Source organism: Hylobates moloch, unplaced genomic scaffold (genome assembly GCF_009828535.3).
Source record: "Hylobates moloch isolate HMO894 unplaced genomic scaffold, HMol_V3 SCAFFOLD_22, whole genome shotgun sequence".
Taxonomy (NCBI): Eukaryota; Metazoa; Chordata; class Mammalia; order Primates; family Hylobatidae; genus Hylobates; species Hylobates moloch.
Genome location: NW_026652297.1, coordinates 30,057,149 through 30,069,158, shown reverse-complemented (window position 1 = coordinate 30,069,158; position 12,010 = coordinate 30,057,149). Strand labels below are relative to the sequence as shown.

Below are 12,010 nucleotides of genomic sequence, written 5' to 3'. Positions count from 1 at the left end.
CAGGCTGCTGTCTTGGACCCCTAATTGACGGCCCAGAGAAACTGAAGTCAGCAAGAGATTAAATGAAAATAATCCGGTTTGAAATAAAGAGATGTGACACAAGAATAACTGTGGGTAGAAAAATTCATTCTCTGGCTTGGGGTGAGAAAAAAGGACCAAAACTGTGGGAATTGCAATAAAAGCAAACATTCCTTTATTTTGCTAGATGAATAAACAGTCAAAGTTAACAAAATGTGTATGTGTACACATACATGTGCAAATACTGAGTGTGATTTAAGCATCAACAATGCAGAAGCAGTCCTGGTTTCTAATGAACTATACCTTATAGAAAGGTGATTTCCTGGGCCCCATACTCTTTGGAGAGTTGGGTGTGTAACATCAGCCTATCTGTGCAGGATTATGTCTTTCTCATGCTGTCCGTGAAAAGTAAGAACCATAGGTCTGGTTTTGTTTTTTCACTCCTCTTTTGATAAATTCTAAAACGTTTCTCTCATCCCTTTCCTAATTTGCTATTTGGCATGTGAACTAATTGTGAAATAATAAGGCCCTATCAACTCTGCTCTTTCAAAAGAAAGTGCTGACACGTCATGCTGCCCCAGCGAGCAGTATCAAAGGAAAAGTGCTGACAAGACCTAAAAGAAACTGAGGGAGGTATTAACATAATTAATAGATTTTCTTTAGCCTGACGATGAGTAGTTTTGGCACCGGCAAAAGGAACCATTTAGGTCAGTATTTTTCAAACTGTGCCTTTGTTGCACAGTAAGAGATACATTCTTATGGCAACCAGTATTACATATCAAATACATAAAATATAATAAAAACAACAAATAAAAGTATATACCTAAAATACAAGTTTTGTGAAACAGTACTTACCATTGCATCTCATGTTCTCTACTTTTCAGTTTCATTTTTTGGAAAAAATTGGTTATAATCCACCATATTGATTTCATAATGTATTATTGGGGTGTGAGGCTCATAATATGAAAACCACTCTTGTTTATCCAATTTACAATGAAGGAAAGGATCAAGTGGAAATGGGGAGATCCTTTAGTTTGGAATTGTAGCATTGGAAGTAAAGGATAAAGGGAGAAGGGTGGGTCCACCCCTCCTTGAAAGTGAGATCCCACTAGGGCAATGAATGTGTTACCAACTTGCTTAACTTGAGGGACAGGAAGCAAGAAGTCTTCCAGGACTTTCTCCTTGAACTGGCTGGTGGGAAATACAGTCAATGGGATTTACACTATTACATTTAGGCACTGAGGTCAGAGAATTTGCTTTCAAATCCAAAGAAGAGCCATCAAAGAGAAAGCAAACTAGGTCTAGAGACAGCAGAGAGCAGAGGAGAGGATCACATAGCACAGTACAAAACTAGCAGACAGATTTCAAATGAAATAAAAAGTGGATGATAAGTCATACCTTTTTAGATTTATTTTGGAGGGTATATCCTCTGTACCAACCTGTCAGAGCAAAAGAGAATGCAAAATATTTTATGTTTTCTGGGATATCATAAAGGTATTAGCAATATATACTTTCATGTTCTATTAGCAATACTGGGATGCAACAATTGACAGAGACAACAATACATTAGAAGATGAATGTTTTAGTTTATTACACAATAAAAATCTAACTGTATTTTAGAGCTGTAGTCTCCTAATAACAATCGGATTTAAAATTCACTTAGAAACTAGCCTCGTCTCTACTCCTTTGAAAGAATAGAAGAACAACAGCAAAAAAAAAAAAAAAAAACTAAGCCTGTTTCTCATCACCCTAATACCTTACAGTCATTTAATAAATGTTTTTGCATGAATAAATATGGACTTTCATTGTATACATGCTTTCTACATGTCACCTTATACTATTAAAATATATTTTTAAATAAATTATATTTGCTGTAACTCTTCTGAGTACCCAGGTTAAGAACCACTATTCTGGAAAAATTTTAAATTCAACTAGCAGATCTTATGAAGACAAATATTTACACTTTAAAAATAATCCAAATATTGAAATAATAAAACAAAATTGCGTGCAATTCTTGGTAATGCTAAAAGCAACACCCCCCACCCCCCATAAAAAGATCTTATGTGTTTGCTTGCTGAGGCTTTAGGTAAAGGCTTTAACTTCTTTTTAAAAATTTCAGCCAGGCACAGTGGCTCACGCCTGTAATCCCAGCACCTTGGGAGGCTGAGGCAGGTGGATCATGAGGTCAGGAGTTCAAGACCAGCCTGGCCAACATGGTGAAACCCCGTCTCTACTAAAAATATAAAAATTAGCCAGGTGTGGTGGCATGCCCCTGTAATCCCAGCTACTCAGGAGGCTGAGGCAGGAGAATCTCTTGCACCTGGGAGTCGGAGGTTGCAGTGAGCCAAGATCACACCACTGCACTCCAGCCTGGGCAACAGAGCGAGACTCCATTTCCAAAAAAAAAAAAAAAAAAAATTCCAATAAAGGTACACACCCCTACAGATGTTTTCCAACCCTCTATCTTGTATAGAGTAGACAATTTAATGTGTCCATAAACAGATTTTTTATACTATTTGCTGAACACCTACTATAGGAAGTTCACTGTAACAATTTCCCTCATTCCCCATGCCCATCAACTAAAGCATCAGTGTGGTCATCTTGCCCAGGTAAACCTTGTGGTATTGGGTTGGTGCAAAAGAAATTGCAGTTTTTGCCACTGAAAGTAATGGCACATACGTATAAGGTAGCCATATATACACAGTAAGTAGATGCAAACTGTAATTAAAACTTCTGGCATCTGCCAATAGGATCCTAGCACTCTCTTGTAATTTGTTCTACATGAAATCAACCAGAAATAGACACATACGCTATTTCGTGCATGTTACAGGTAGAAAACTGAACTTACCTTCTTTGGGCATATATTCACTAATATTTTCACAAATATTATTGTAAAAGTAGTATTTCACAAATGTTTTAAACTGTGGCATTCAGACATTGAAAGGATTTGCTACATTTTACAGGGAGGCGTGGGGTACTATGCTGTGGAATTGTGGCTTGCATCAACGTACATGGCTGAGAAAAAGATATCTAAGCAGGAAACATTTCCCCCGATTTAGGATGCCAAGGCATAAGAGATTCAGGAATAAGAAGGATACTAAGCTAAGCATTTCTCCCCAGGTCTCAAGGTCTGTACCCAAATGTATATACTTGCTTGGTTCTGTGAAAACATGAAAATGGGCTTTTGCATGAATAAATGGCTTCGAATTCACCCTGGGACAAGGGCAGTGCGGGAGCGGGGCACGCTGAGAAACAAGATATTCATCTTTTCCAAGCAGTTTTCATCGTTCTGTGCCCTGTAAAGCCAAGTTGTCACAATACAAACTTCATTCCATTTTCAAAAAAGAATTTATCTGTACTTTTGTAAACAGTATTTTGCACAGCCATTCATCATGGAATTATGCTTCCTAAGCCTGTCATTGTTGAAAAAACTTTTTTTAACCTCCTATGTCTTCTCTAGAACTGTGGTGTGTGTATAAGCCCTATCTAAAGGCACAAAATTATCATGCTGAATTTGTAAACATAATGTTCATTTTCCTTGCATCAGGTATGAGAGAACAGATCTATCTCTGGAGTTTTAAGCGTATACTGTCAGAACTCCATAAATTCAATTTTAATAACTGCACAGAATATGGTAATAGTTCACAAGTATGTTTGCTCATTTCCACATTCCATACCTGGGTTGTCATACAAGCAAGAATCTAGTTTTCCAATTAATCCCACGTATTTACAGTAAGACGATCGTAATTAAATATAGCTTGCTATTAGGCTTAAGAAGGCATAATGCAAAGAGGTAGCTATGGGCATATCAGTAGCTGCAATCAGTGGGTGGTGTGAACTGGTCAGCAGGATCTCAGATGCTTTTTTAAGTTATCACACCATTAAAGTAAAGGGAATGGTGAAGGGATAATGAGTCCAGAGGGCCACTCTTGCCTACATCTAGGGGAAATGTTGCAAAAAGCAAGTTCATGGCAACCATGGCGAACACCAACTTATTCTATGCTGAGGGTTGCTCTTTTGCTAGGCTCACAAGTCTTTTCTGCTTTCTTGGGAATGCTCTAATCCAGAATAAAAATCTGTCCTCTCCAATTGAAAATAACAAAGAATTGCTAATTCCACTGTCAAAATTATTTACTTTATATCTGGCTTCTCAAGTAATCTCTATCAGTCAAGACTCTCACCTGCTCCATTTCACTTCACCTATCCAAATGTCTCTCTGTCTCCTGCACACTTTCTGTCCAACAGATCCCTTACCTGATTCTTCTCCTTGCTACATGCAGTCATTCTACAAATCTTTATTAAGCACTAACTAAGAACCATGACGTAGTGGAAAGCAAGAGTTCACATGAAGATTACACTCTAATGTTAAAAATACACACAAGTAGGATGAACTGAGACAATGACAGTGCTAAGAGGAAGAAGTGCTCAAGAAAAGTAATATGGCAGAGAATGGTTGGTAACACGGCACACTATTTTCGATATGGTGACCAAGGACAGATTACTCTAAGAAGCTAAAAGGAATGAGCCATTAACAGATCTGGGCAAAGAAACTTCCAGACAGAAACAAATCAAGCGAGGAAGCTGTGAGGCAAGAGTAAGCCTGAAGTTCAAAGACAGAAGAAAAATGTCATTGCCAGAGTTCAGCGCGAGAGACTGAGATGGGGAGAGGCAATAAGAAGGTAGTTAGAGGAGGCCTGGTTCTCAACCCTGGGCACCCATGAGACCCACCAGGAACTTTTACAAATAGTGATGCCTGGGCCACACTACCAAATATTCTGATTTAACTGGACTGGGGAGAGGCCCAGATTTAATGCTTCTAAAAAGGTGCACTGGTGATGCTAATGTGTAGCCAAGATTAATTACCAGACACAGGTATTATATGCCATGGAGATGGTGATGCTAATGTGTAGCCAAGATTAATTATCAGACACAGCTATTATATGCCATGGAGAAATTCAAGTTTTATTCTAAGTATAGCAGGAAGCACTGGACTCCTGGACTCAAGCGGTTCGCCTGCCTAGACCTCCCAAAGTGCTAGGATTATAGGCGTGAGCCACCACACCCAGATGCATGACAAATATGAATCAACAGGAGTTGCTCATGATTTTGCTGGGGGTGGCCATGAATGGGGGAGTAAAGGCAAATTCTCAAATGTATTTGTACCTTGGGCTTAAGCAAATAGGAGGACAGTAGTCTTTGGTATAAGAAGATTGAAGAAAGGAAAACCTTGGGGAATGGGAATCAGGACAGAATCAGGAGATGGATCCTGGCCCTTCTGCTCTCCCTCCTGGGCAGCTGAGTCCTGAGCCATGGGGTGGAGCAGAGTGACCTGGGCATTCGCAATGGGGGAGGGCTACACATCCGCAGAGGGGTCCAGACTGGCATGGCATGTCAGAGCCCCGGGGGAACGAGGTGGGCATCCATGTAAGGGAGCAGACTGGGTGTCAGAGCCTAAGTGGGGCGAGGGGGTATCCGCACATAGGACTTGGGGGTGGTGCACTGGCCTTGGATATCTGAGCTAAAACGGGGTGAGGGGGATGTTCCCATGGGAGACAGCATGCTAATGAGGATGAATGATCAGTTACATATGAGGGAACTGATCAAACAGCTAAATCTATTAAAAATATGGGAAGCTAGGTTTCCTACTATTACAGAATGGAGTTATGAGCCCCAGAAGGGAAAAATCTTGAATGAACCCTGTGCTGCCGGATTCGGATTGAAGGTATCCATGTGAATTCATGACTTTTTATACATGTGGATCCGTCAAAATTAACAGGTATTAATCTATATTTATACAAATGCATACTACCCCTAGCTCTGTTGAATTACCTAGTTAGTTCCTATTTTTCTGTCCCCAAGAGAGATGATAAAGAGAGCTCTCAGAAAAAGAGCTATGTCACTGGGAAAGCACAACCAGTCCCAAACAAGGGAGGAGGACAGACGGTCCCATGAGGAATGAATCCAAGAAAAAAAAGGAACTGAGAAATGATCTTATTTGTCTCAACATATTAAAAGGCAGTCAATACTCCTGTCAGCAACCTTGTGTATGAAATAGAGGTACATTCACAGAGAATGAAGAAAAAAAGGAATTAGCTCTAGAAAAACATGTTATTCAAGAAAGGAAATGTAATCAAGGTAAATCCCACAGCCTCTGCTGCTGACACTACATAGCCATAATAACCCAAATCCTAAGTGTTTAAAAAAAACTCAGGAGGTGGAAGCAGGAGAATCACTTGAACCTGGAGGTGGGGATTGCAGTGAGCTGAGATTGTGCCACTGCATTCCAGCCTGGGAGACAGGGCGAGACTCGGTCTCAAAAAAAAAAAAATTGTATCTATATTTGCTTTTCTATGAGGGATTAATGGGTATCTGCATCGTTGGTGGGGTGTACAGAAGAGTGAAATCCTTATCTTACATAGTAACAAATGAAATTAGAAATGAAGAGATTTATGCCACAAAAAATTGGCTGAAAGAGTTGAAAGACTTCTGAAAAAGTTGAAACTCCTCAGAATTCGAGAGGAGTTAAGAAGGTCTCCTGTTTTTCGTTATAAACCTTGTACAAATGGTCTTGATGTTTAAATTTATAAACATATATGACTGATAACATTTAAAAAAATATACAGCTGATAAACCCTGGTAGGCCAGAACTAGGCAAAGGCAAAATTATAGGGATACAAAACAGATGAGTAGTTGCCAAATGCTCAGGGTGGCATGGGGATGACTGAAAAGGGACACGGGAGAACTTGGGGGCTGACAGAAGGTTCTGTAGCTTGACCACAGTTGTGTTTCATGATTGTATGCATTTGTCAAAACCTGCAGAATTGTACACTAAAAACGGTGAATTTTACTCTATGCAAATTATAACTCTAAAAAAAAAAGACACAGATACTATCCACCCACTGGAATGGCTAAAGTTAAAAAGATTGACTGTGCCAATCACTAGTAAGGAGATGGAGCAAGTGGAACTCCCTCCCATTGCTGGTGGTTTCTTATAAAGTTAAACATACACTCATCCTATGACCTGGCCACATCCTCACTCCAGTGCTTTATAAGAATGTTTATGAACGCTTTATTTTTAACAGTCAAAAGCTGGAATACATCAAAATGTACATCAATGGGAGTATTGACAGCGTTATATGTATATATTATTTACTATACTATAACTATGATATATAATACATAATATAGTTATACTTGGCTATACACAGGAATGAACTACGGATGTGCAACATCATGGATGAACCCAAAAACCATTACAATAAGTGAAAGAGCCTAAACACAATAGACACATCTAATTCCACTGATAAGAAGTTGACTCACAGGTAAAACTAACTCACAGTGATCTAAACCAGATAGGTGGCTGTTTACTGAGGGTGGGAACTGTGTGGATAAAGATACCAAGGAATTTTCTGGGGTAAGGGAAATGTGTTTTATCTTGATCGAAATGTTAGGTATACAAGCTGCATTCATTTGATAAAACACATTGAATTGTAAACCTAAGATGAGTGCCTTTTGTTGCATATACATTTTACTGCATTTTTTTAATGTAAAAATTGACACTGTCAAATGAATATTACTCTATAAAGTAACCACCTCAAAGTAACACGGAATCGCACTGCTGAAATATGACTGAATATTTTTGTTTGGAAATGCCTCTGAAACAAGTTTGAGTCATGTGTGAAAAAGCACAGAACTATTTCTCCATTACTTTACGTGGTATTGTGTCTTCCCAAAGACATTATTCATCTTAATTACTACTGCATGCTCCAAAATTCATTCTGAACAAGTTTTGCTTGTTCAACTGCAGATTGGAGATTAATTTCTCCAGTGAACAATTAGTTACCGATGTTAGGAAAGCAGGGTATTCAATGTCTCCATGTTATAAATCTTACTTAATAATGGAAAGAAAAAAATATATATGTAAACACACAGGCATATAAACAAGAAAAGTAATTTCATATAGGGCTAAAAGTTATAAAGGAATAAAAGAGACTAACCTGGGAAAGGCCATCTCCTGAGGATGGAGCTACTTTAGAAAGCATGGTTAGAAAATTCTCTCTGGGCGTGGTGGCTCACTTCTATAATTCCAGCACTTTGGGAGGCTGAGGTGGAAGACCAGCCTAGGGAACATAGCCAAAATCCTGTCTCCACAAAAAAACTAAAAATAAAATAACTAGCCAGGTGAGGTGGTGCACATTCATAGTCCTAGCTACTAGGGAAGCCAAGGTCAGAGGATCCCTCGAGCCCAGAAATTGGAGGCTGCAGTCAGCTATGACTGCGCCACTGCACTCCAGCCTAGGCAACAGAGCAAAATCCTGTCCTGAAAAAGAAAGAAGGAAGGAAGGAAGGAAGGAAGGAAGGAAGGAAGGAAGGAAGGAAGGAGAGAAAGAAAGAAAGAAAGAAAGAAAGAAAGAAAGAAAGAAAGAAAGAAAGGAAGAGAAAGAAAGAAAGGAAGGAAAAGAAAGAGAAAAGAAAAGAGAAAGAGAGAGACAGAGAGAGAGAAAGAAAGAAAGAAAGAAAGAAAGAGAAAGAAAGAAAGGAAGGAAAAGAAAGAGAAAAGAAAAGAGAAAGAAAGAGAGAGAGAGACAGAGAGAGAGAGAGAGAAAGAAAGAAAGAAAGAAAGAAAGAAAGAAAGAAAGAAAGAAAGAAAGAAAGAAAGAAAACTGTCTCTCTGAGGATGTACATTTAGGCTGAGGATTTACATTACTAATGTGGTCATTCATTCATTATACATGAAAACATTTATTGAACACCAGTGTGCCAGACATTGTCTTCATGGAGGAAGGAAACAGATCTGTAAACAAATAACTAAATACAAAAGGGCTTTTAATGGTAATGCTTGTAGACTCTGGCACACAAAAGAGAAAGTCATGAATATGCTGAAGACTCAGAAGCAATTACTGAGAGGGACTCATGATTTCCCAACAAGGAAAGCATCATTTAGATGCTCAAATTATGGAGTGTTTTATAAAATCTCTCTCTACTTTCTGATCACAAGATAAATTAGTTTTACCCCACGTACACACAAAAAAGAGCTATGTTTCTATACACCTGCATTGTGTGTGTGTTTACGGGGATGGGGGGGGGCGGGTCCCAGAGAAGGAGCAGGTGCTAAATCCTGTTGTTTTTCCTTTAAGTGTTGCTGGTCTGGTATCTTGCTGGATAAAACACAGTTAATGAGGCCAAGGGCAAAGGCTCCATCCCCTGTGGGCCAGGTAAACTTGTCAGGTTTCCACGGGCATATCCTGTCCTCCCATCCCCAGTGAGTTGTCCCTCCAATAGAAGCTTATTGTCTCTTGGGAAGCCAGTGAGCAGAAACAGCTGGGTGCAAACTCGTCACAGGACAGACAAAGGGCTGGGTCTAAAATCCTTCCTTACAGACAGCGGCTGCACCTCTCCCTGTGGGCAGCACACTCACCGCCTTCCTAAGCCTCAGGTCTCAAGATGTCCACACTCCACATGGATCTCACTGGGGCTTTTGAAAATAAGTTCAAAGGCAGAAAGTCAAGGGATGCAAAGATGGTAAAAGATGATTCTATTCTTTTACACTTCTTGGTGAGACAAATGAGTCTTCCAGGTTAACTATCTGAGCTCAATTTTGTGGATTTGAGATGGCCAGATATTGGAAAGAACTCAGAGCTCACTAAAATATAACAACCTTACTTAAAACAAAGGAGGCCAGGTGTGGTGGCTCACACCTGTAATCCCACCACTTTGGGAGGCCAAGGCAGGAGGATCACTTGAGGACAGGGGTTCAAGACCAGCCTGGGCAACATAGTGAGACCTTGTCTCTAAAAAAAATTTTTGTAAATCAGCCAGGCGTGATGATGCATGCCTGTAGTCCCAACTACTCAGGAAGCTGAGGCGGGAGGATCACTTGAGCTCATGAAGTTGAGCCTGCAGTAAGTTATGATGGTGCCACTGTGTTTTAGCCTAGGTGATAGAGCAAGACTGCCTCTTAAAACATAAAATAAAAAGTAAATAAATTAATTAAAGAAAGAGGCTGGGCGCGGTGGCTCACGCTTGTAATCCCAGCACTTTGGGAGGCCGAGGCGGGCAGATCACGAGGTCAGGAGATCGAGACCACAGTGAAACCCCGTCTCTACTAAAAAATACAAAAAATTAGCCGGGCGTGGTGGCGGGCGCCTGTAGTCCCAGCTACTCGGAGAGGCTGAGGCAGGAGGATGGCGTGAACCCGAGAGGCGGAGCTTGCAGTGAGCCGAGATTGCGCCACTGCACTCCAGCCTGGGCGATAGAGCAAGACTCCGTCTCCAAAAAAAAAAAAAAAAAAAAAAAAAAAAAGAAAGAAAACACAGTTAAGGAACTGAAAAGGTTTGTCCCATATCACCCAGCTACTGACTACCTAAGCTGGGGATACAAACACAGGCCTCCTACCTGCCAGCTCATTGCTCTCCCTTATACCAAGCTGGCCCACGCCCCTGCTGGAGCACAGTAGACAGGACACTTTCTGAATGCACCACCCCTCAGGTCAGGTGAGCCTGGCCATGGAATTCTATCAGTATAAAACATACACGCATAGGTACACCATCTAAGTGAAAAAGGAGATAAGCCTTCTGGCTTTATTTATTCATTCATGCATTCATTCATTTATTCATTCTTTCAGACAGAGTCTCACTCTGTCATCCAGACTGGAGTACAGTGGCATGATTTCGCCTCACTACAACCTCCGCCCCCTCCGGGCTCAAGCAATTCTCCTGCCTCAGCATCCTGAGTAGCTGGGATTACAGGCATGCACCACCAAGCCCAGCTAATTTTTGTATCTTTAGTAGAGACAGGATTTCACCATATTGGCCAGGCTGGTCTTAAACTCTTGACCTCAAGTGATCCACTCACCTCAGCCTCCCAAAGTGCTGGGATTACAAGCGTGAGCCACTGTGTCCGGTCTATTTAATTTTTTTAATGATCAAAACAGGGAACTGTCCTTTGCAGTGCCTGGCATGCAGCAGAAACTGAGTAAACATCTGATGAATATAGCAATGAGAAAGATGGGTGTTCTTGAGCCACTGGCTAGGTATAGAATAGACTGCTGTAAGGAATATGCAATGAAATCTGCACCCACAAGACACACTTGGACAGCAGGGTCTGAGTGACCCTTCTTTGTTCCCCTGGGATCCCATGCCCAGTAGGCAGAGACAGGCAGTGCTAAAGCACCCTGCCGACAAGGCCAGAATGTCCAGAATAGAAGAGCCACTGCTTCTTTATAAAGAGAACTTGTCTGACACCAAAAGGCCTGGTTCTCCATCCTAGCTCCACAGTAACCAGCTCTGGGGGACTCCATTTCTTCCCTTGTCAATTTTAAGTAATTACAGTTTCAATCTCTTAAATTTCCTTCCACAAAAACATTACAATATTTTTAATCGTTACCCCATAACATCTGTAGCAAAGAATGCCAAGAAGGTTTATTCTGGTTGCCTATCATAGAGGGTGATGGCAGAGATTTCTATTTGCAACCAGCAAATACCTTCTGAGACAAGCAGAGAGACCTGGTCCGGGCAGTGAGGGGCGAGGAAGAGGACCAAATCAGTCAGCAAAATAGAGAGATGATATATCCAAATTTCCAATGCAAAACAAGGAAACCTCCCTCTGTGCCTTCACAGAGTCCTGGAAGCTCAGTGAGAGGAAGGAAATAACACTTCCTGTAACCTGGACAACATCATCTACTTTTTGGCCAATTCGCTTTATATTTTCTGGACGTGGCTTTTCTTTCTCTCCTTTTTAAAGCAAAGTAATCTCGCCAGCAGTTAGTCCTTCTTGCTAAAAGTCTAACTTTCCTCTTCTGTAATGCATTTCTGTAGCTTATCCAAGCAGTCAAGAAAGCTGAGATGACAGAAGGTAGCATGTGGTTTTATCAGTAGGAGCAATGAATTTGCTGCAACTCACTCTTATGTTGGTTTTGTTATCATCAGCATGACTTCGAAAGACGAATGAGAGAGATGTACAATTAATCAACCAACATGAGGTCCACTTTTTA

General features: G+C 40.7%; 1 protein-coding gene across 2 annotated transcripts in view; it reads right to left on the bottom strand.

The window, feature by feature from the left end:
• DOCK5 (dedicator of cytokinesis 5) overlaps positions 1-12,010 on the bottom strand; it is a 232,639-nt gene that overhangs the window by 149,205 nt on the left and 71,424 nt on the right. For both annotated transcript variants that reach the window (XM_032144465.2, XM_032144466.1), the window contains exon 3: positions 1,417-1,457. In XM_032144465.2, the coding sequence (XP_032000356.1) occupies positions 1,417-1,457 (41 nt within the window). The remainder of the gene's footprint in view (positions 1-1,416; positions 1,458-12,010) is intronic.